The sequence below is a fragment of the Salmo salar genome, unplaced genomic scaffold (assembly GCF_965601325.2).
Source record: "Salmo salar unplaced genomic scaffold, fSalSal1 ptg000245l, whole genome shotgun sequence".
NCBI classification, from domain to species: domain Eukaryota; kingdom Metazoa; phylum Chordata; class Actinopteri; order Salmoniformes; family Salmonidae; genus Salmo; species Salmo salar.
The window spans coordinates 485,846-511,500 of record NW_027675337.1 but is presented as its reverse complement, the minus strand read 5'-3'; the positions used below and the strand labels follow the sequence as shown (position 1 = coordinate 511,500).

General features: G+C 45.1%; 2 protein-coding genes and 1 non-coding gene across 4 annotated transcripts in view; 2 read left to right on the top strand and 1 right to left on the bottom strand.

The window, feature by feature from the left end:
* Positions 1-16,710, top strand: part of nipal2 (NIPA like domain containing 2) — a 72,789-nt gene extending 56,079 nt beyond the window's left edge. Inside the window, exons 6-11 of the mRNA XM_082971290.1 lie at positions 2,116-2,212; positions 2,683-2,818; positions 4,480-4,568; positions 13,422-13,485; positions 14,914-15,011; positions 16,001-16,710. Coding sequence (XP_082827416.1) covers positions 2,116-2,212; positions 2,683-2,818; positions 4,480-4,568; positions 13,422-13,485; positions 14,914-15,011; positions 16,001-16,107 — 591 coding nt within the window. The 3' untranslated portion in view covers positions 16,108-16,710. The remainder of the gene's footprint in view (positions 1-2,115; positions 2,213-2,682; positions 2,819-4,479; positions 4,569-13,421; positions 13,486-14,913; positions 15,012-16,000) is intronic.
* Positions 16,711-19,289: 2,579 nt separating this feature from the next.
* On the top strand, positions 19,290-19,365 carry trnav-uac (transfer RNA valine (anticodon UAC)). Its single transcript has one exon. It is a non-coding gene; the product is annotated as a tRNA-Val (tRNA).
* Positions 19,366-20,038: 673 nt separating this feature from the next.
* pop1 (POP1 homolog, ribonuclease P/MRP subunit) overlaps positions 20,039-25,655 on the bottom strand; it is a 46,165-nt gene continuing 40,548 nt past the window's right edge. For both annotated transcript variants that reach the window (XM_082971286.1, XM_082971287.1), the window contains exon 15: positions 20,039-21,410. In XM_082971286.1, coding sequence (XP_082827412.1) covers positions 20,702-21,410 — 709 coding nt within the window. In that variant the 3' untranslated portion in view covers positions 20,039-20,701. The remainder of the gene's footprint in view (positions 21,411-25,655) is intronic.

The following is a 25,655-nucleotide window of genomic DNA, read 5'->3' as shown; positions in this document are numbered from 1 at the left end:
TAGGTGTGTCCAAATTTGACTGGTACTGTATATGTCCTCTTCTCTCCCCCCTACTAAAACCACATATTATAAATGGACTCTTCTCTCCCCCCTACTAAAACCACATATTATAAATGTACTCTTCTCTCTCCTACTAAAACCACATATTATAAATGGACTCTTCTCTCTCCTACTAAAACCACCACCACCTATACCGATCAGCTGGTAGCCCAGCCAGACAGCGGCCAGCAGAGTTAAGGCTGTCTGGCTGGCTGGCTGGCTGGCTACACCCATTCTCCTCTCTGTCAGTCATCACATCCTGCTCCAGAATCTCTTATTTACTGAGCGAGGCCTCTGAATGTACTTAGACTGGAACAGGAGGGAGAAGAAGGGGAATGAGGGAGGGAGAAGGGGAATGAGGGAGGGAGGGAGAAGAAGGGGAATGAGGGAGAAGAAGGGGAATGAGGGAGGGAGGGAGAAGGGGAATGAGGGGGAGGGAGAAGAAGGGGAATGAGGGAGAGAGAGAGGAGGGAAGGTGAATGAGGGAGGGAGAGAGAGAGGAGGGAAGGTGAATGAGGGAGGGAGAGAGAGAGGAGGGAAGGTGAATGAGGGAGAGAGAGGAGGGGAAGGTGAATGAGGGAGGGAGAGAGAGAAGGTGAGAGAGAGAGAAACGTGTTGAGTCAACAGACTACAGCCATGGAATGGGAGACATTTTAACATGCTAGAGTTGTCCTGTTGCGGACATTCCTGACGGATGATGTTTATAGCTGAGTCTCCACTCGTATATATAGAGTACTATTGAAAACACATACAGGAGGCTGGAGTACTAGTGAACTCTCAAGGATGACTGTTTTGGTTCATTCTCAGTAAAAGAGGGGTAACAAATTATTTAATTGCGCTTTTCTCTACAAGAGTAATTTGTTTCAATTAAAGCCATGCACTCGCTGCTGTTACTATGGTCAGATTACCGTGCTGCTGGCTGAGGACTGTGCTGCTGGCTGAGGACTGTGTTACTGGGATCAGATATCCTGTGCTGCTGGCTGAGGACTGTGCTGCTGGCTGAGGACTGTGCTGCTGGCTGAGGACTCTGTTACTGGGATCAGATATCCGTGCTGCTGGCTGAGGACTCTGTTACTGGGATCAGATATCCGTGCTGCTGGCTGAGGACTGTGTTACTGGGATCAGATATCTGTGCTGCTGGCTGAGGACTCTGTTACTGGGATCAGATATCTGTGCTGCTGGCTGAGGACTCTGTTACTGGGATCAGATATCTGTGCTGCTGGCTGAGGACTCTGTTACTGGGATCAGATATCTGTGCTGCTGGCTGAGGACTCTGTTACTGGGATCAGATATCTGTGCTGCTGGCTGAGGACTCTGTTACTGGGATCAGATATCTGTCCTAGAGAACGTGTGTTTGGCTGAGCTCTCTACTGGAACAGATGGGGTAGACATCAGTGTTGTAAATGAATGGCTGAGCTCTCTACTGGAACAGATGGGGTAGACGTCAGTGTTGTAAATGAATGGCTGAGCTCTCTACTGGACCAGATGGGGTAGATATCAGTGTTGTAAATGAATGGCTGAGCTCTACTGGACCAGATGGGGTAGACGTCAGTGTTGTAAATGAATGGCTGAGCTCTCTACTGGAACAGATGGGGTAGACGTCAGTGTTGTAAATGAATGGCTGAGCTCTCTACTGGAACAGATGGGGTAGACGTCAGTGTTGTAAATGAATGGCTGAGCTCTCTACTGGAACAGATGGGGTAGATGTCAGTGTTGTAAATGAATGGCTGAGGTCTGGAGAGAGGGGTTATCACTGTGAAGCTTTGAGATGGACTGTTTATGGAAACCCGTTCAGTATTATTGATGTTGACTGTTTTTATCATCTCTCTCCCCCCCCTCTTTCTCCCTCCCTCTCTCTCTCTCTCTCCCCCCCCCTCCCCTACCTCTTTCTCCCTCCCTCTCCCTCCCTCCCTTCCTTCCCTCCCTCTCTCTCTTCCATCCCTCCCTCTCCCCCACCCCTCTCTACTCTCCCTCCCTCTCTCCCTCCCTCTCCCCCACCCCTCTCTACTCTCCCTCCCTCCCTCTCTCCCTCTCCCCCTCCCTCTCTTCTCTCCCTCCCCCCCTCCCTCCCTCCAGTTTCTAGAGGTCATATTGTTTTCCATCCTGCTCTATTTGTACAAGAGGAGGAATATCAAGCATATAACCATAGTGATGCTGCTGGTGGCTCTGCTGGGTAAGAACTCCGACAGACTCTATGGGGGAATCAGGGGTGGGTATCAAGCATGTAACCATAGTGATGCTGCTGGGTAAGAACTCCGTCAGACTCTATGGGGGAATCAGGGGTGGGTATCAAGCATATAACCATAATGATGCTGCTGGTGGCTCTGCTGGGTAAGAACTCCGTCAGACTCTATGGGGGAATCAAGATTGTAACCATAGTGATGCTGCTGGGTAAGAACTCTGTCAGACTCTATGGGGGAATCAAGCATGTAACCATAGTGATGCTGCTGGGTAAGAACTCCGTCAGACTCTATGGGGGAATCAAGCATGTAACCATAGTGATGCTGCTGGGTAAGAACTCCGTCAGACTCTATGGGGTGGGTTTGCTTTGAACGTTTTTTTTGGGGGGGGGTTATCATGTTCAGAATGGGATGCATTACTCCAGGAAGTAGTTAGTAAAGTTATCCCTGTTTGTTGTTTTAGCCTCCCTGACGGTGATCTCAGTCAAAGCTGTCTCTGGGATGATCGCTGAGTCCATAAAGGGACAACTCCAGCTCACCTACCCCATCTTCTACGTCATGCTGGTGGTTATGGTGGCCTCCTGTGCCTTCCAGATAAAGTAAGTCCAACGTTTTTCCACTTCCCCTGATGTTTTAAAATCTGATCTCATTTCTACTCTTACGATAAGCACCATGGGATCTTTAATGACCTCAGAGAGTCCAAGGACACCCCGTTTAACGTCCCATCCGAAAGACGGCACCCTACACAGGGCAATGTCCCCAATCACTGCCCTGGGGCGTTGGGATATTTTTCTTTTAGGCCAGAGGAAAGAGTGCCTCCTACTGGCCCTCCAACACCACTTCCAGCAGCATCTGGTCTCCCATCCAGGGACTGACTGATTATGATGGATGAATCCACCGTGTGATGGATGAATCCACTGTGTGATGGATGAATCCACTGTGTGATGGATGAATCCACTGTGTGATGGATGAATCCACTGTGTGATGGATGAATCCGCTGTGTGATGGATGAATCCACCGTGGGATGGATGAATCCACTGTGGGATGGATGAATCCACCGTGTGATGGATGAATCCACCGTGGGATGGATGAATCCACTGTGGGATGTGTGATGGATGAATCCACCGTGTGATGGATGAATCCACCGTGTGATGGATGAATCCACTGTGGGATGTGTGATGGATGAATCCACTGTGTGATGGATGAATCCACCGTGTGATGGATGAATCCACCGTGTGATGGATGAATCCACCGTGTGATGGATGAATCCACCGTGTGATGGATGAATCCACTGTGTGATGGATGAATCCACCGTGTGATGGATGAATCCACCGTGGGATGGATGAATCCACCGTGTGATGGATGAATCCACCGTGTGATGGATGAATCCACTGTGGGATGGATGAATCCACCGTGTGATGGATGAATCCACCGTGTGATGGATGAATCCACTGTGTGATGGATGAATCCACTGTGTGATGGATGAATCCACCGTGTGATGGATGAATCCACCGTGTGATGGATGAATCCACCGTGTGATGGATGAATCCACCGTGTGATGGATGAATCCACCGTGTGATGGATGAATCCACCGTGTGATGGATGAATCCACTGTGTGATGGATGAATCCACTGTGTGATGGATGAATCCACCGTGTGATGGATGAATCCACCGTGTGATGGATGAATCCACCGTGGGATGGATGAATCCACTGTGTGATGGATGAATCCACTGTGTGATGGATGAATCCACCGTGTGATGGATGAATCCACTGTGTGATGGATGAATCCACTGTGTGATGGATGAATCCACTGTGTGATGGATGAATCCACTGTGTGATGGATGAATCCACTGTGTGATGGATGAATCCACTGTGTGATGGATGAATCCACTGTGTGATGGATGAATCCACTGTGTGATGGATGAATCCACTGTGTGATGGATGAATCCACCGTGGGATGGATGAATCCACCGTGGGATGGATGAATCCACCGTGTGATGGATGAATCCACCGTGTGATGGATGAATCCACTGTGTGATGGATGAATCCACTGTGTGATGGATGAATCCACCGTGTGATGGATGAATCCACCGTGTGATGGATGAATCCACCGTGTGATGGATGAATCCACCGTGTGATGGATGACTCCACTGTGTGATGGATGAATCCACCGTGTGATGGATGAATCCACTGTGTGGGTGGTAATATCGTGGCCCTCAAGAGGCCTCTCTCTTCAATCTGTCCTTCCACTGTTCTCAGGTTCCTTAATCAAGCCATGAAGATGTTTGATGCCACAGAGGTCGTCCCCATTAACTTTGTGTTCTTCACTGCCAGTGCCATCACCGCAGGTACGCTAGTTAACCACAACTCTGAGCAGCACTGTCACCAGGAGTTAAATATTCTATATGGATTATATATCTCATCGTTTTCATCGTCCATTTACAGCTAATTGGCCAGTGTTACCTAGTGTTAATCTATTATTCACAGCTAATTGGCCGGTGTTACCTAGTGTTAATCTATTATTTACAGCTAATTGGCTGGTGTTACCTAGTGTTAATCTATTATTCACAGCTAATTGGCCAGTGTTACCTAGTGTTAATCTATTATTCACAGCTAATTGGCCAGTGTTAATCTCTTATTCACAGCTAATTGGCCAGTGTTACCTAGTGTTAATCTATTATTCACAGCTAATTGGCCAGTGTTACCTAGTGTTAATCTATTATTCACAGCTAATTGGCCGGTGTTACCTAGTGTTAATCTATTATTCACAGCTAATTGGCCGGTGTTACCTAGTGTTAATCTATTATTCACAGCTAATTGGCCGGTGTTACCTAGTGTTAATCTATTATTCACAGCTAATTGGCCGGTGTTAATCTATTATTCACAGCTAATTGGCCAGTGTTACCTAGTGTTAATCTATTATTCACAGCTAATTGGCCGGTGTTACCTAGTGTTAATCTATTATTCACAGCTAATTGGCCGGTGTTAATCTATTATTCACAGCTAATTGGCCAGTGTTAATCTATTATTCACAGCTAATTGGCCGGTGTTACCTAGTGTTAATCTATTATTCACAGCTAATTGGCCAGTGTTACCTAGTGTTAATCTATTATTCACAGCTAATTGGCCAGTGTTAATCTATTATTCACAGCTAATTGGCCAGTGTTAATCTATTATTCACAGCTAATTGGCCAGTGTTAATCTATTATTCACAGCTAATTGGCCGGTGTTACCTAGTGTTAATCTATTATTCACAGCTAATTGACCAGTGTTACCTAGTGTTAATCTATTATTCACAGCTAATTGGCCGGTGTTACCTAGTGTTAATCTATTATTCACAGCTAATTGGCCGGTGTTACCTAGTGTTAATCTATTATTCACAGCTAATTGGCCAGTGTTAATCTATTATTCACAGCTAATTGGCCAGTGTTAATCTATTATTCACAGCTAATTGGCCAGTGTTAATCTATTATTCACAGCTAATTGGCCAGTGTTAATCTATTATTCACAGCTAATTGGCGTGTTACTAGTGTTAATCTATTATTCACAGCTAATTGGCCAGTGTTAATCTATTATTCACAGCTAATTGGCCAGTGTTAATCTATTATTCACAGCTAATTGGCCAGTGTTAATCTATTATTCACAGCTAATTGGCCAGTGTTAATCTATTATTCACAGCTAATTGGCCAGTGTTAATCTATTATTCACAGCTAATTGGCCAGTGTTAATCTATTATTCACAGCTAATTGGCCGGTGTTACCTAGTGTTAATCTATTATTCACAGCTAATTGGCCAGTGTTAATCTATTATTCACAGCTAATTGGCCGGTGTTAATCTATTATTCACAGCTAATTGGCCAGTGTTAATCTATTATTCACAGCTAATTGGCCGGTGTTACCTAGTGTTAATCTATTATTCACAGCTAATTGGCCGGTGTTAATCTATTATTCACAGCTAATTGGCCAGTGTTAATCTATTATTCACAGCTAATTGGCCGGTGTTACCTAGTGTTAATCTATTATTCACAGCTAATTGGCCGGTGTTACCTAGTGTTAATCTATTATTCACAGCTAATTGGCCAGTGTTAATCTATTATTCACAGCTAATTGGCCAGTGTTAATCTATTATTCACAGCTAATTGGCCAGTGTTAATCTATTATTCACAGCTAATTGGCCAGTGTTAATCTATTATTCACAGCTAATTGGCCGGTGTTACCTAGTGTTAATCTATTATTCACAGCTAATTGGCCGGTGTTAATCTATTATTCACAGCTAATTGGCCAGTGTTAATCTATTATTCACAGCTAATTGGCCGGTGTTACCTAGTGTTAATCTATTATTCACAGCTAATTGGCCAGTGTTAATCTATTATTCACAGCTAATTGGCCAGTGTTAATCTATTATTCACAGCTAATTGGCCAGTGTTAATCTATTATTCACAGCTAATTGGCCGGTGTTAATCTATTATTCACAGCTAATTGGCCAGTGTTAATCTATTATTCACAGCTAATTGGCCAGTGTTAATCTATTATTCACAGCTAATTGGCCAGTGTTAACAACCTAACTCTGGCTGGATTCCAATAGGAATTACACATCACTTTGCAAGCCGGCATAATGTGACTTGTAAACCAGGAGGATAAAACTTGGCCATCAAACTAAGGCCTTATGATATATTTAATGTATTGTCCTAAAGAGTTCATTTAATTATATTCTGCCTCGGAAATCACTTGAAGTCCACAGGACTGAAAATGAACGAGTTCAACAACCAACTCTACAATTCACTCGAAGAGGAAATTATATTGGAGGTGTGGCTTAGTGGGGGTGTGGCTTTCAATGAATTGTTTTTGGTCACCTGTTGAGTGGAAGTGTTGTACCAGTTTAAGTGGTCTATGGTTAAACATGTCTGCTGCCAGTCCTGAAGTCTTTATAAATGCTTATATAAGACTTGTAAATATTATTGTAATGTCCTTAATCCAACAAGAGATACAGACCTCTTTGCACAATGGTTAAAATACTGTTATTACATAACATCATTGGTACAAACTATATACACTTCCTAGTGTTAAAATACTACAGTACATGAAGTGTTATTGCATAACACTAAAAGTGTTAATTCCCTAACACTGACCAAGTATATCAGAGTCAGCACTAAACACAGTCTTAATTTAACACTAAAGTGTGGACCTGTAGACACTACCCCAATGGTAAATTTAACACTGTCAGTGTTGATGTAACACTGGAGAATTTGCTGTATTTTGTCTTTATAAAAACAGACACATACTGTTTAAGGCTCTCCAATATGCAAGGAAGTGTACCAAACCCTTCCAGCTATTTAACCTCAGAAACGACAAATGATTCACCCTCTAGCCACCTCTATGAACCTGTAGACAGCATTATGTTCCTCTAGCCACCTCTATGAACCCGTAGAGCAGCATTATGTTCCTCTAGCCACCTCTATGAACCCGTAGACAGCATTATGTTCCTCTATGAACCTGTAGACAGCATTATGTTCCTCTAGCCACCTCTATGAACCTGTAGACAGCATTGTTCCTCTAGCCGCCTCTATGAACCCGTAGACAGCATTATGTTCCTCCCCGTAGACAGCATTATGTTCCTCTAGCCACCTCTATGAACCCGTAGACAGCATTATGTTCCTCTAGCCACCTCTATGAACCCGTAGACAGCATTATGTTCCTCTAGCCACCTCTATGAACCTGTAGACAGCATTATGTTCCTCTAGCCACCTCTATGAACCCGTAGACAGCGTTATGTTCCTCTATGAACCTGTAGACAGCATTATGTTCCTCTAGCCACCTCTATGAACCCGTAGACAGCGTTATGTTCCTCTATGAACCTGTAGACAGCATTATGTTCCTCTATGAACCCGTAGACAGCATTATGTTCCTCTAGCCACCTCTATGAACCCGTAGACAGCATTATGTTCCTCTAGCCACCTCTATGAACCCGTAGACAGCATTATGTTCCTCTAGCCACCTCTATGAACCTGTAGACAGCATTATGTTCCTCTATGAACCTGTAGACAGCATTATGTTCCTCTAGCACACCTGTAGACAGCATTATGTTCCTCTAGCCACCTCTATGAACCCGTAGACAGCATTATGTTCCTCTAGCCACCTCTATGAACCTGTAGACAGCATTATGTTCCTCTAGCCACCTCTATGAACCCGTAGACAGCATTATGTTCCTCTATGAACCTGTAGACAGCATTATGTTCCTCTAGCCACCCTATGAACCCGTAGACAGCATTATGTTCCTCTAGCCACCTCTATGAACCCGTAGACAGCATTATGTTCCTCTATGAACCTGTAGACAGCATTATGTTCCTCTAGCCACCTCTATGAACCTGTAGACAGCATTATGTTCCTCTATGAACCCGTAGACAGCATTATGTTCCTCTAGCCACCTCTATGAACCCGTAGACAGCATTATGTTCCTCTAGCCACCTCTATGAACCCGTAGACAGCATTATGTTCCTCTAGCCACTTCTATGAACCCGTAGACAGCGTTATGTTCCTCTAGCCACCTCTATGAACCCGTAGACAGCGTTATGTTCCTCTAGCCACCTCTATGAACCCGTAGACAGCATTATGTTCCTCTAGCCACCTCTATGAACCCGTAGACAGCATTATGTTCCTCTAGCCACCTGTAGACAGCGTTATGTTCCTCTAGCCACCTCTATGAACCTGTAGACAGCATTATGTTCCTCTATGAACCTGTAGACAGCATTATGTTCCTCTATGAACCCGTAGACAGCGTTATGTTCCTCTAGCCACCTCTATGAACCCGTAGACAGCATTATGTTCCTCTAGCCACCTCTATGAACCTGTAGACAGCATTATGTTCCTCTAGCCACCTCTATGAACCTGTAGACAGCATTATGTTCCTCTATGAACCCGTAGACAGCATTATGTTCCTCTAGCCACCTCTATGAACCCGTAGACAGCATTATGTTCCTCTAGCCACCTCTATGAACCCGTAGACAGCATTATGTTCCTCTAGCCACCTCTATGAACCCGTAGACAGCATTATGTTCCTCTATGAACCTGTAGACAGCATTATGTTCCTCTAGCCACCTCTATGAACCCGTAGACAGCGTTATGTTCCTCTAGCCACCTCTATGAACCCGTAGACAGCGTTATGTTCCTCTAGCCACCTCTATGAACCCGTAGACAGCGTTATGTTCCTCTAGCCACCTCTATGAACCCGTAGACAGCATTATGTTCCTCTAGCCACCTCTATGAACCCGTAGACAGCATTATGTTCCTCTAGCCACCTCTATGAACCTGTAGACAGCATTATGTTCCTCTATGAACCCGTAGACAGCATTATGTTCCTCTAGCCACCTCTATGAACCCGTAGACAGCATTATGTTCCTCTAGCCACCTCTATGAACCCGTAGACAGCATTATGTTCCTCTAGCCACCTCTATGAACCCGTAGACAGCATTATGTTCCTCTAGCCACCTCTATGAACCCGTAGACCAGCGTTATGTTCCTCTAGCCACCTCTATGAACCCGTAGACAGCATTTGTTCCTCTAGCCACCTCTATGAACCCGTAGACAGCGTTATGTTCCTCTAGCCACCTCTATGAACCCGTAGACAGCGTTATGTTCCTCTAGCCACCTCTATGAACCCGTAGACAGCGTTATGTTCCTCTAGCCACCTCTATGAACCCGTAGACAGCATTATGTTCCTCTATGAACCCGTAGACAGCGTTATGTTCCTCTAGCCACCTCTATGAACCCGTAGACAGCGTTATGTTCCTCTAGCCACCTCTATGAACCCGTAGACAGCATTATGTTCCTCTATGAACCCGTAGACAGCACGATTATGTTCTTCACATTTTTTATTTTTTTTTCTCACTATGCAAGTCAGTAAAGAACAAATTTCTATTTATAATGGCGTTCTACCGGGGAACAGTGGGTTAACTGCCTTGTTCAGGGGGCAGAACGACAGATTTTTACCTTGTCAGCTCGGGGATTCGATCCAGCAACCTTTCGGTTACTAGTCCAACGCTCTAACCACTAGGCTACCTGCCTCCCCCCTCTAACCACTAGGCTACCTGCCTCCCCCCTCTAACCACTAGGCTACCTGCCTCCCCCCTCTAACCACTAGGCTACCTGCCTCCCCCCTCTAACCACTAGGCTACCTGCCTCCCCCCTCTAACCACTAGGCTACCTGCCTCCCCCCTCTAACCACTAGGCTACCTGCCTCCCCCCTCTAACCACTAGGCTACCTGCCTCCCCCTCTAACCACTAGGCTACCTGCCTCCCCCCTCTAACCACTAGGCTACCCGCCTCCCCCCTCTAACCACTAGGCTACCCGCCTCCCCCCTCTAACCACTAGGCTACCCGCCTCCCCCCTCTAACCACTAGGCTACCTGCCTCCCCCCTCTAACCACTAGGCTACCTGCCTCCCCCCTCTAACCACTAGGCTACCTGCCTCCCCCCTCTAACCACTAGGCTACCTGCCTCCCCCCTCTAACCACTAGGCTACCTGCAGCCCCTACATCACCCGTCTATTTGTATCTCCTGAGCTCTCAGCCAGACAGACCGTTGTGTTGTCAGCCTCATCAATAGCACTATGACTAGATCTGGTATGACTGCAATAGGATAGATCGACTCTGTTTAGACTGCAATAGGATAGATCGACTCTGTTTAGACTGCAATAGGATAGATCGACTCTGTTTAGACTGCAATAGGATAGATCGACTCTGTTTAGACTGCAGTAGGATAGATCGACTCTGTTTAGACTGCAATAGGATAGATCGACTCTGTTTAGACTGCAATAGGATAGATCGACTCTGTTTAGACTGCAATAGGATAGATCGACTCTGTTTAGACTGCAATAGGATAGATCGACTCTATATAGGGTGCCATTGGGTCCTGGTCTAAAGTAGTGCACTATATATAGGGAATAGGGTGCCATTGGGTCCTGGTATAAAGTGGTGCACTATATAGGGAATAGGGTGCCATTGGGTCCTGGTCTAAAGTGGTGCACTATATAGGGTGCCATTTGGGACACCCCAGGAGTTCTAGGGGATCCCTGAGCTTGACATTATTCCATTGTTATCAACAGACATCAGCATTGACTGTTGTCATCACCCCTCCATCTCTCAGCAAGATGTATAATAATGTCTATTAAAACAGGAGTTAAGTCCACGGTTCCCTCTGAGACTATTCCAGTTGAGATTTCCCTTTGGACTATTAGTACAGATTTCCCTCTGTGACTATTCCAGTACAGATTTCCCTCTTGACTATTCCAGTTGAGATTTCCCTCGTGACTATTCCAGTTGAGATTTCCTCTGTCTATTCCAGTTGAGATTTCCCTCTGTGACTATTCCAGTTGAGATTTCCCTCTGTGACTATTCCAGTGAGATTTCCTCTGTGACTATTCCAGTTGAGATTTCCTCTGTGACTTTCCAGTTGAGATTTCCCTCTGGACTATTCCAGTTGAGATTTCCCTCTGTGACTATTCCAGTTGAGATTTCCCTCTGTGACTATTCCAGTACAGATTTCCCTCTGTGACTATTCCAGTCAGATTTCCCTCTGTGACTATTCCAGTTCAGATTTCTCTCTGTGACTATTCCAGTTGAGATTTCCCTCTGTGACTATTCCAGTTGAGATTTCCCTCTGAGACTATTCCAGTACAGATTTCCCTCTGTGACTATTCCAGTTGAGATTTCCCTCTGTGACTATTCCAGTTGAGATTTCTCTCTGTGACTATTCCAGTTGAGATTTCCCTCTGTGACTATTCCAGTACAGATTTCCCTCTGTAGACTATTCCAGTTGAGATTTCCCTCTGAGACTATTCCAGTACAGATTTCTCTCTGTGACTATTCCAGTTGAGATTTCCCTCTGTGACTGTTCCAGTTGAGATTTCCCTCTGATGACTATTCCAGTTGAGATTTCCCTCTGTGACTGTTCCAGTTGAGATTTCCCTCTGAGACTATTCCAGTTGAGATTTCCCTCTGAGACTATTCCAGTTGAGATTTCCCTCTGTGACTGTTCCAGTTGAGATTTCCCTCTGAGACTATTCCAGTTGAGATTTCCCTCTGTGACTGTTCCAGTTGAGATTTCCCTCTGTTGGGAGAAAGGAAAATGTGTTGTTTCCTATAGCTCTGCTGGGATAACATAAAGTCTATGGGCAACACCCTCAGTGATGGTGACTCACTGATGTGAACTAGGGAACCATTTCTTTGTCTGCTTTTTCCTTTCTCACTCTCCTCTCCCTTTCTCTATCTCCCTGTCCTCTCCATCTCCTCTCCTCTCCCTTTCTCTATCTCCCTGTCCTTTCTGTTTCTCTCCCTCTCACTGTCTCTCCCTCTCACTGTCTCTCTCCCTGTCTGTCTCTGCCTCTCCTTTCTGTCTCTCTGCCTCTGCCTCTTCTTTCTGTCTCTCTCCATCTCCCTGGGGACTCTAGAATCACTGCTGTCTCTTTTTAAACGGTCCAACAGAATCACTCCGTTTTACACGGCCTCCCGAGTGGCGCAGCGTCACTACAGCCTGGGGATCGATCCCAGGCTGTTTTAAACAACTGGCCGTGACCAGGAGTCCCATTGGCCCAGCGTCGTCCGGGTTAGGGGAGGGGGCTTTCCTTGGCTTATCGCGCTCTAGCGACTCCTTGTGGCGTGCCGGCCGCCTGCAGGCTGACCTCGGTGGTCAGCTGAACGGGGGTTTCCTCCGACACATTGGTGCAGCTGACTTCCGGGGTTAAGCGGGCGGGTATTAAGAAGTGTGGTTTGGCGGGTCACATGACTCAACCTTCGCCTCACGAGCCCGTTGGGGAGTTGCAGCGATGAGACAAGAAATTGTGGGTAAGATAATCACTCGGCCTGGCTCATTCTGTTTTCCCCATCTCCGGAGGACTTATTTTTTGTTGTTCTGTGACTCTGCCAGGCTAACGCCGTGCAACTCCACTGAAAACCTAAAAGAGTGCATCCCAAACGGCACCCTATTCCCTAGATAGTGCACTACTTCCTATGGGCCCTGGTCAAAAGTAGTGCACTAAATAAAAGACAAGGATGGCATTTGGGGACGAAGACAAAATGTTTCATGGTGTGGTGCTCCATACTAATTAGAGTTTATCCTCCAGATATGGACAGCTGCCTCTCTCTCTCTCCTCTCTCTCTCTCTGATGTTGTTTTGGCTTGGTGTTAAACTACTTATTTTCTTTTGCAGGAATAGTATTTTACCAGGAATTCCAGGGGTTGGCTTTGCTCAATATATTAATGTTTCTCTTTGGGTAAGTAGTATGCAAAACCCCATTAGTACGGTCTTTTTAAGATTACAGGCCTTGACATTCCCTCTAAATACAGGCCTTGACATTCCCTCTAAATACAGGCCTTGACATTCCTTCTAAATACAGGCCTTGACATTCCCTCTAAATACAGGCCTTGACATTCCCTCTAAATACAGGCCTTGACATTCCACCTGAATACAGGCCTTGGCATTCCCTCTAAATACAGGCCTTGACATTCCCTCTAAATACAGGCCTTGACATTCCCTCTAAATACAGGCCTTGACATTCCCTCTAAATACAGGCCTTGACATTCCCTCTAAATACAGGCCTTGACATTCCACCTGAATACAGGCCTTGGCATTCCCTCTAAATACAGGCCTTGACATTCCCTCTAAATACAGGCCTTGACATTCCCTCTAAATACAGGCCTTGACATTCCCTCTAAATACAGGCCTTGACATTCCTCTAAATACAGGCCTTGACATTCCACCTGAATACAGGCCTTGACATTCCTCTAAATACAGGCCTTGACATTCCCTCTAAATACAGGCCTTGACATTCCCTCTAAATACAGGCCTTGACATTCCTCTAAATACAGGCCTTGACATTCCACCTGAATACAGGCCTTGACATTCCCTCTAAATACAGGCCTTGACATTCCCTCTAAATACAGGCCTTGACATTCCACCTGAATACAGGCCTTGACATTCCCTCTAAATACAGGCCTTGACATTCCCTCTAAATACAGGCCTTGACATTCTCTCTAAATACAGGCCTTGACATTCTTCTAAATACAGGCCTTGACATTCTTCTAAATACAGGCCTTGACATTCTTCTAAATACAGGCCTTGACATTCCACCTGAATACAGGCCTTGACATTCCCTCTAAATACAGGCCTTGACATTCCCTCTAAATACAGGCCTTGACATTCCCTCTAAATACAGGCCTTGACATTCCACTCTGAATACAGGCCTTGACATTCCCTCTAAATACAGGCCTTGACATTCCTCTAAATACAGGCCTTGACATTCCTCTAAATACAGGCCTTGACATTCCACCTGAATACAGGCCTTGACATTCCCTCTAAATACAGGCCTTGACATTCCCTCTAAATACAGGCCTTGACATTCCCTCTAAATACAGGCCTTGACATTCCTCTAAATACAGGCCTTGACATTCCCTCTAAATACAGGCCTTGACATTCCTCAATGTGACATCCAGAGCAGGGACTGTGGATACTTTTCAGTCCCTGTATCTGGTTACTTTTAATGGAGTTTAGTACACCGTCCCAATGAACTCCAGAGACCGTAATCACTCTGAGGGGTCAGATAACTCCAAAATTAACCCCAAAATTGTAAACGCTGTGATTCCAACTCCTTGATTTTTTTAGAGTGATATCTGAACATAACCCTCTCTCTGAACTCTTCCAGCTGTCTGCTCTCGTTCATTGGAGTTTTCCTGATAGCCAGAGACAGACCCAAGATCAAGACTGAAAACATAACCTTTATAGCCATGGGGAAAATCCCAGGTAACTATATACTTCTCTTACAACAAATAGAAATGGATGAGAGCATTTTGAAACATCTTGATTTAATATCCAAGACTACATTTCTACAAGTAAAAGAAAACGTCTGGAACTAAATCCTCCGGTCCAACAGTACACATTATTCATTGTAATCCTTGACAAGAACACCCGATTCAACTGGTCAACTAATCATCAGCTCTCAATTAGTTGAAATGAAGTGTTTGTAAAGGGTTACAACGAAACTGTGTACTGGGGGGGGGGGCGTACTGGAGGACCGGAGTTGGGCTGTTGGGGGGGGTACTGGAGGACCGGAGTTGGGCTGTTGGGGGGGTACTGGAGGACCGGAGTTGGGCTGTTGGGGGGGGGGGGGGGGGGGGTACTGGAGGACCGGAGTTGGGCTGTTGGGGGGGTACTGGAGGACCGGAGTTGGGCAGTAAACCTGTTCAGATATCCCTCAATAGCCAGGGGGTGAGGTTAACTCTGTTAACATGGTGAATGTGCATTATCCCAGCAGCAGAATGTGCATTATCCCCAGCAGCAGAATAACATGGTGAATGTGCATTATCCCCAGCAACAGAATAACATGGTGAATGTGCATTATCCCCAAGCAACAGAATAACATGGTGAATGTGCATTATCCCCAAGCAACAGAATAACATGGTGAATGTGCATGATCCCCAAGCAACAGAATAACATGGTGAATGTGCATTATCCCCAAGCAACAGAATAACATGGTGAATGTGCATTATCCCCAAGCAACAGAATAACATGGTGAATGTGCATTATCTCAAGCAACAGAATAACATGGTGAATGTGCATTATCCCCAAGCAACAGAATAACATGGTGAATGTGCATGATCCCCAAGCAACAGAATAACATGGTGAATGTGCATTATCCCCAAGCAACAGAATAACATGGTGAATGTGCATTATCCCCAAGCAACAGACCACCTCTCTAACGATCTATATGTGTTGTCTCGTCTCCGCTACAGGGAGAAGATCTAAAGATCAGGTCCAGCCGGAGGCTAAAAGCAACACATACGGATCTCTGGCAGCTAAACTGATGTGTAACAAACCTGGTCCTGAGGACGACTCCTAATGTCAGCCACACCTGTCTGTCTGTGTACAGAGACTACCTGTGTCAACACTATACACACACACACTACACACTATATACACACGACACACACACTACACACGACACACACACTACACACGACACACACTATACACACACACACTATACACACACACACACCACACACATTACACACACACACATTACACACACACCTCTCTCCTGGGTTGCCAGACTGAATGACTGACTACAGGGACAAAGTGAGAGCACTGTCTCCATACTGTATTTACTAGGATTTCTGGGAAATGTTTGCTATCTTCTAAATCCCTCCTAATTCCAGGAGTCTTGGGGACTCTGGGGGGGGAAAGTTATCAATTATCAGGGAATTGAACTCTGGTGCTACAGACAGCGAGGAGACATCTCAGGATCCAACCCAAAAATGCACTACAGACACCAATAAAACGTTATTATTTCATTCTCAAGGGAGGTGTCTGTCCTGACGAACCACCGGATTATTCTCTGTTCGTACGAAAGCAACTGTTGGAACGAATTTCTGACGAGACGCTTTTAATATGGTTTCTATCATTGATTTGTTAATAAAACTGGAATGTGGATATTTAAGAAGTTGTTTCTCGAGGTCTCTAAGAACTCTGGCTGGCAAAGCAGGGAATAACGGCGCACTCTACTGGTCGTAACGAGAATTACTATTTAACTACATGAGGGGGCATCTCAAGGCCGGTAGACAACTTTTTAAAACATCAGAAAGTAGGATATTTGTTCAAGCTAATAACCTCGGATATCCAGGCTTCGCTCAACAAGATGAGATTTGGAAGGACGGCCTCAGGACAACACTACACGGAAATGTTTAAATGTGACATATCATTTTCTGAATTGCATTTCAAAGAGGTGTGTAAATCAGTTTAACTGCCATACTGACAGGTAGGGCTGAGCCTAACGTCTTCAGGTGACTCCAATGCTTCCCACAGTTGTCGAAGTTGGCCGTTGGACCATTGGGAAACGGTTGAGCGTGAAAAACCCAGCAGCGTTGCAGTTCTTGACACATTCAAACAGGTGCACCTACAACAGTGAGGGGAAAAAAGTATTTGATCCCCTGCTGATTTTGTACGTTTGCCCACTTTACAAAGAAATGATCAGTCTATAATTTTAATGGCAGGTTTATTTGAACAGTGAGAGACAGAATAACAACAAAAAAATCCAGAAAAACGCATGTCAAAAATGTTATAAAATGATTTGCATTTTAATGAGGGAAATAAGTATTTGACCCCTCTGCAAAACATGACTTAGTACTTGGTGGCAAAACCCTTGTTGGCAATCACAGAGGTCAGACGTTTCTTGTAGTTGGCCACCAGGTTTGCACACATCTCAGGAGGGATTTTGTCCCACTCCTCTTTGCAGATCTTCTCCAAGTCATTAAGGTTTCGAGGCTGACGTTTGGCAACTCGAACCTTCAGCTCCCTCCACAGATTTTCTGTGGGATTAAGGTCTGGAGACTGGCTAGGCCACTCCAGGACCTTAATGTGCTTCTTCTTGAGCCACTCCTTTGTTGCCTTGGCCGTGTGTTTTGGGTCATTGGCCATTTACCCATACACAATCCATGTATCAAGGCTTGAAAATCCTTCTTTAACTTGTCTCCTCACTTTCATCTACACTGATTTGAAGTGGATTTAACAGGTGAAACATCAATAAGGGATCATAGCGCTCACCTGGATTCACCTGGTCAGTCTGTCATGGAAATAATCTAATCCTAATGTCTTGTCAGCTCAGTGAGCACATGTGTGCTGAGGTGCAGAGAATCAGAGCAGGTGGTCAGTCCTGTTCGAATCAGAGCAGGAGGTCAGTCCTGTTAGGGATAGAATCAGAGCAGGAGGTCAGTCCTGTTAGAATCAGAGCAGGAGGTCAGTCCTGTTGGAATCAGAGCAGGAGGTCAGTCCTGTTAGGGATAGAATCAGAGCAGGAGGTCAGTCCTGTTAGAATCAGAGCAGGAGGTCAGTCCTGTTAGAATCAGAGCAGGTGGTCAGTCCTGTTAGAATCAGAGCAGGAGGTCAGTCCTGTTAGGGTTAGAATCAGAGCAGGTGGTCAGTCCTGTTAGGGATAGAATCAGAGCAGGTGGTCAGTCCTGTTAGAATCAGAGCAGGAGGTCAGTCCTGTTAGAATCAGAGCAGGAGGTCAGTCCTGTTAGGATCAGAGCAGGAGGTCAGTCCTGTTAGGGATAGAATCAGAGCAGGAGGTCAGTCCTGTTAGGGATAGAATCAGAGCAGGAGGTCAGTCCTGTTCGAATCAGAGCAGGTGGTCAGTCCTGTTAGAATCAGAGCAGGTGGTCAGTCCTGTTAGGGATAGAATCAGAGCAGGTGGTCAGTCCTGTTAGGGATAGAATCAGAGCAGGAGGTCAGTCCTGTTGGAATCAGAGCAGGTGGTCAGTCCTGTTAGGGATAGAATCAGAGCAGGTGGTCAGTCCTGTTAGGGATAGAATCAGAGCAGGAGGTCAGTCCTGTTGGAATCAGAGCAGGTGGTCAGTCCTGTTAGGGATAGAATCAGAGCAGGTGGTCAGTCCTGTTAGGGATAGAATCAGAGCAGGTGGTCAGTCCTGTTGGAATCAGAGCAGGAGGTCAGTCCTGTTCGAATCAGAGCAGGTGGTCAGTCCTGTTAGAATCAGAGCAGGTGGTCAGTCCTGTTGGAATCAGAGCAGGAGGTCAGTCCTGTTAGAATCAGAGCAGGTGGTCAGTCCTGTTGGAATCAGAGCAGGAGGTCAGTCCTGTTGGAATCAGAGCAGGAGGTCAGTCCTGTTGGAATCAGAGCAGGAGGTCAGTCCTGTTAGAATCAGAGCAGGTGGTCAGTCCTGTTGGAATCAGAGCAGGAGGTCAGTCCTGTTAGGGATAGAATCAGAGCAGGTGGTCAGTCCTGTTGGAATCAGAGCAGGAGGTCAGTCCTGTTAGAATCAGATGTGTACCTAAAACTATAATAATAATAATACATTTTATTTGGTAGATGCCTTTCAGGATACTCAAGGACATCGTACATAAATATATATTTCATTTAGGCCCATGTAATGAATTTTAAATTATGCTTGAATATTTAAATGGGGGAAAAAATTATAAAACAAACTGCAGCCAATCACCTTATCAGTTTCATAATAAGGGGTGTGTTCTGGCACATGTCACTTACTGCTACCATGTACAGTAGCCGTCTTCCCTGTGGCTCAGTTGGTAGAGCATGGTGTTTACAACGCCAGGGTTGTGGGTTCGATTCCCACGGGGGGCAAGTACAAAAAAAAAATGTATGCATTCACTACTGTAAGTCGCTCTGGATAAGAGCGTCTGCTAAATGACTAAAATGTAAATGTCTATCGCTGTGCAGGCTAGGCTAGGCCTCACTAGACAACTACCATGTGCGGTAAACAGTAGCTATCGCTGTGCAGGCTAGGCTACACACCGCTAGCTAGCTAGCTAGGTCTCGCTAGACAACTACCATGTGCAGTAAACAGTAGCTATCGCTGTGCAGGCTAGGCTACACACCGCTAGCTAGGTCTCACTAGACAACTACCATGTGCAGTAAACAGTAGCTGTCTTCCCTGTGGCTCAGTTGGTAGAGCATGGTGTTTGCAACGCCAGGGTTGTGGGTTCGATTCCCACTGGGGGGCCAGTATGAAATGTATGTATTCACTACTGTAAGTCGCTCTGGATAAGAGCGTCTGCTATATGACTAAAATGTAAATGTCTATCGCTGTGCAACGCACCGTTAGCTAGCTAGGTCTCACTAGACAACTACCATGTGCGGTAAACAGTAGCTATCGCTGTGCAGGCTAGGCTACACACCGCTAGCTAGCTAGGTCTCACTAGACAACTACCATGTGCGGTAAACAGTAGCTATCGCTGTGCAGGCTAGGCTACAGTAACACAGTGTTTGACAGGGAATAGGCTTTAGGTAACTCAGATTGGTGTAGAGGGATTTATTATTTATTGTCAACCATTTCAATCAAATCCAACAAAGATCTCTTTAAAATAAAATAAAAATAAATGGGAATCGAGGCAAACCAAAGAATGACTGATGTCTCCTCTACAGAGCCGGTACACACACCCAGGGACAATCTGAAGACAGTCCCTTCGATGAAAACAATTATTCAACTCAAAAATTAACTGGCATTTCAACTCCAATGAAAAACCTTACAGTGAATTATTATTATTATCAAGCAAAAGTTCTTCCACTCAACCAATGTGGCATTCAGTATGTGTCATGTTGTGTTGTGTGTTCATGCCAGGCATTTCATAACTAGTACCCCTAACAGAGGTGAGGTGAAGGGAGTCGCACAAGGCACAAGGCTTTTCCTCAGAACACAGTCTGTGGTTTTATATAGCTGGGTCTTAGCGAAGCGGTACTGAACACTCAGTACTCCTCAGACCTCGATGTTGATCTTAGCGAAGCGGTACTGAACACTCAGTACTCCTCAGACCTCGATGTTGAGCTTAGCGAAGCGGTACTGAACACTCAGTACTCCTCAGACCTCGATGTTGATCTTAGCGAAGCGGTACTGAACACTCAGTACTCCTCAGACCTCGATGTTGATCTTAGCGAAGCGGTACTGAACACTCAGTACTCCTCAGACCTCGATGTTGATCTTAGCGAAGCGGTATTGCAGTGACCCGGGGTTCCGTAGCAGCACCAGTCCTCTCTGGCTGTCAGGCTGTCTGAGCAGGGTGTGTAGGAGACCAGTAAGACTGAGGAGCCCCAGAGCTTCTCCACAGCCAGCCGACAGGGAGAAGTCCCCCTGGGTCACCCAGCCCAGAGTCACCCTGGAGCAGTGGGAGGTCACGCTGGGCAGGGGCTCCGGCCAGAGACCCAGAGTCAAGGCTGAGGTACTGGAGGAAGAGGGGTTGGTGAGGCTGGGTGAGGAACTAGGATCAGAACCAGGGATTGAGGTAGAAGCAGGGTCAGTCTGCTTGTTTTCAGGTTTGACGGAGGAAGAGGTTGTTCCGGGTTTGTTGTGGTCCTTCTTGCGTGGCCGTTTGACGCGGCTCTTGAAGTGGTCAGTGTGGAGAGGCTCCTGGGGGCCGGTGCAGCCGGGCTCCTTACGTACCAGCTGGAGGTCCTCCGCGGTGGGGACACACACCAGGGCGTGCCGCTCCGGTTGGCCCTTGGTGACGAGGGAGAGACGGGTCCACACCAGGCTGCTGCCGCCGTGTGCCGAGAGGAGAGACGCTGCGACGTTACGGTTGAGTTGTGGCGTTGATCCCAGGTTACGTGCCCTCTGACATTTAGAGGATGTGGGGCGACACCAAGCTGACAGCTGCCTTAGAGACTTCCTGTTCCTGTTGAACACAGAGACAACCAATTAGGGTTCAGTGTTTTATACCGCGGAACCCAATCGTGGCTCAGCGTTTATAAAAAAAATACGGCCACTACTTCTAGGAAAGCCATTTTGTATCCTCAGTGCACCAACAAAGTGGTCTTAAAAAGGTATAAAACGTTGTGTTTTTTTTTTAACCGCTCAGTGATTCACAGAAACCACAACAACAAAAAAATATGGATTCAGCCAAAACGCAGTAAAATCACAATTTGACCTCATGAAGTCAGCCATTATTTTATAAACTGTTGATTTTTCGGAGGATAATCTCTCTGATGTAGGACAGTAAATTTGGGTCTGGATGTTCTCATCGTGAAAGGTATGCTGGGTAGGGGTTATGCATCAGAGCTGTCAGACACTACGTTACACTGAAAAAGGTCAAGTCATTGTTAAAACAAGAATAGGGGTTTCATAAAAGGTGAAATGCAATTATTAAACACATTATGAATGAATACTATAAGTTATGCAGAGGAGAGGATGAAACTAATATTAGAGGTAATGAAAAACACTTTCTATTGAGATTCAGGACTCTATTCAGTCTAAGGCTGAAGAGCTACAGATTCAGGACTCTATTCAGTCTAAGGCTGAAGAGCTACAGATTCAGGACTCTATTAGGCATAAGGCTGAAGAGCTACAGATTCAGGACTCTATTCAGTCTAAGACTGAAGAGCTACAGATTCAGGACTCTATTAGGCATAAGGCTGAAGAGCTACAGATTCAGGACTCTATTCAGTCTAAGACTGAAGAGCTACAGATTCAGGACTCTATTAGGACTCTATTAGGCATAAGGCTGAAGAGCTACAGATTCAGGACTCTATTCAGTCTAAGACTGAAGAGCTACAGATTCAGGACTCTATTCAGTCTAAGGCTGAAGAGCTACAGATTCAGGACTCTATTCAGTCTAAGACTGAAGAGCTACAGATTCAGGACTCTATTCAGTCTAAGACTGAAGAGCTACAGATTCAGGACTCTATTCAGTCTAAGACTGAAGCGCTACAGATTCAGGACTCTATTCAGTCTAAGACTGAAGAGCTACAGATTCAGGACTCTATTAGGCATAAGGCTGAAGAGCTACAGATTCAGGACTCTATTCAGTCTAAGGCTGAAGAGCTACAGATTCAGGACTCTATTAGGCATAAGGCTGAAGAGCTACAGATTCAGGACTCTATCCAGTCTAAGACTGAAGAGCTACAGATTCAGGACTCTATTCAGTCTAAGGCTGAAGAGCTACAGATTCAGGACTCTATTCAGTCTAAGACTGAAGAGCTACAGATTCAGGACTCTATTAGGCATAAGGCTGAAGAGCTACAGATTCAGGACTCTATTCAGTCTAAGACTGAAGAGCTACAGATTCAGGACTCTATCCAGTCTAAGACTGAAGAGCTACAGATTCAGGACTCTATTCAGTCTAAGGCTGAAGAGCTACAGATTCAGGACTCTATTCAGTCTAAGGCTGAAGAGCTACAGATTCAGGACTCTATTAGGCATAAGGCTGAAGAGCTACAGATTCAGGACTCTATTCAGTCTAAGGCTGAAGAGCTACAGATTCAGGACTCTATTCAGTCTAAGGCTGAAGAGCTACAGATTCAGGACTCTATTCAGTCTAAGGCTGAAGAGCTACAGATTCAGGACTCTATTCAGTCTAAGGCTGAAGAGCTACAGATTCAGGACTCTATTCAGTCTAAGGCTGAAGAGCTACAGATTCAGGACTCTATTCAGTCTAAGGCTGAAGAGCTACAGATTCAGGACTCTATTAGGCATAAGGCTGAAGAGCTACAGATTCAGGACTCTATTCAGTCTAAGGCTGAAGAGCTACAGATTCAGGACTCTATTCAGTCTAAGGCTGAAGAGCTACAGATTCAGGACTCTATTAGGCATAAGGCTGAAGAGCTACAGATTCAGGACTCTATTCAGTCTAAGGCTGAAGAGCTACAGATTCAGGACTCTATTAGGCATAAGGCTGAAGAGCTACAGATTCAGGACTCTATCCAGTCTAAGACTGAAGAGCTACAGATTCAGGACTCTATTCAGTCTAAGGCTGAAGAGCTACAGATTCAGGACTCTATTCAGTCTAAGACTGAAGAGCTACAGATTCAGGACTCTATTAGGCATAAGGCTGAAGAGCTACAGATTCAGGACTCTATTCAGTCTAAGACTGAAGAGCTACAGATTCAGGACTCTATTCAGTCTAAGGCTGAAGAGCTACAGATTCAGGACTCTATTCAGTCTAAGACTGAAGAGCTACAGATTCAGGACTCTATTAGGCATAAGGCTGAAGAGCTACAGATTCAGGACTCTATTCAGTCTAAGACTGAAGAGCTACAGATTCAGGACTCTATTCAGTCTAAGGCTGAAGAGCTACAGATTCAGGACTCTATTCAGTCTAAGACTGAAGAGCTACAGATTCAGGACTCTATTAGGCATAAGGCTGAAGAGCTACAGATTCAGGACTCTATTCAGTCTAAGGCTGAAGAGCTACAGATTCAGGACTCTATTCAGTCTAAGGCTGAAGAGCTACAGATTCAGGACTCTATTCAGTCTAAGGCTGAAGAGCTACAGATTCAGGACTCTATTCAGTCTAAGGCTGAAGAGCTACAGATTCAGGACTCTATTCAGTCTAAGGCTGAAGAGCTACAGATTCAGGACTCTATTCCAGTCTAAGGCTGAAGAGCTACAGATTCAGGACTCTATTCAGTCTAAGGCTGAAGAGCTACAGATTCAGGACTCTATTCAGTCTAAGGCTGAAGAGCTACAGATTCAGGACTCTATTCAGTCTAAGGCTGAAGAGCTACAGATTCAGGACTCTATTCAGTCTAAGGCTGAAGAGCTACAGATTCAGGACTCTATTCAGTCTAAGGCTGAAGAGCTACAGATTCAGGACTCTATTCAGTCTAAGGCTGAAGAGCTACAGATTCAGGACTCTATTCAGTCTAAGGCTGAAGAGCTACAGATTCAGGACTCTATTAGGCATAAGGCTGAAGAGCTACAGATTCAGGACTCTATTCAGTCTAAGACTGAAGAGCTACAGATTCAGGACTCTATTCAGTCTAAGGCTGAAGAGCTACAGATTCAGGACTCTATTCAGTCTAAGACTGAAGAGCTACAGATTCAGGACTCTATTCAGTCTAAGACTGAAGAGCTACAGATTCAGGACTCTATTCAGTCTAAGACTGAAGCGCTACAGATTCAGGACTCTATTCAGTCTAAGACTGAAGAGCTACAGATTCAGGACTCTATCCAGTCTAAGACTGAAGCGCTATAGAAATTGAAAGATCACTTCCCATCCAGCCGACATATGCCACGTTGGCCCCGGGAATGCAGTCTCCACTTCCGCGTTTAACATTGCCTTTAAACGTCAAATCGCGCTGTAACGCTGAACTACTGCGCTACGGATTGAATAGAGGCCTTGCAGGATATAAGGAGGACATTTGACTTAGGAACTTTCCTTACAAAAGATATCATTGCAGGAGGACCAATACAAGTACCAGTCATTTGTGATGTGAAAACACATTGGGCTAAGCAGGAAACTGATAAACTAGTTGAGATATGTCTTCTAGACAGGTTTAGTTGACAACATCGCCAAAATGACGCGCACACTTCAATGAGGCAAGACTAGCTTTTTTTATTTTTATTTTATCCGTTATTTTACCCGGTAAGTTGACCAGTCGTTCTGCCCCTGAACAAGGCAGTTAACCCACTGTTCCCCAGTAGGCCGTCACTGAAAATAATAATTTGTTCTTAACTGACTTGCCTCGTTAAATAAAGGTTAAATAATTTTTTTACAAATAAATTCTAGAGTTTGAATAAACTTCAGACAGTTGTAAGAGATATTGGACACCTCGGAAGTAGTTCCAACAATACATGCCTCATAACCGTTCTAAATCACTACGCCGACCGGATCCTTCTTCCTACCAACGGGGTCCATTATATCCAGATAATGTACACAGCTCAGTGTTTATCCCACATATATATATATATATATATATATATATATATATATATATATATATATATATATACTGCTCAAAAAAATAAAAGGAACACTTAAACAACACATCCTAGATCTGAATGAATGAAATAATCTTATTAAATACTTTTTTTCTTTACATAGTTGAATGTGCTGACAACAAAATCACACAAAAATAATCAATGGAAATCCAATTTATCAACCCATGGAGGTCTGGATTTGGAGTCACACTCAAAAGAAAAC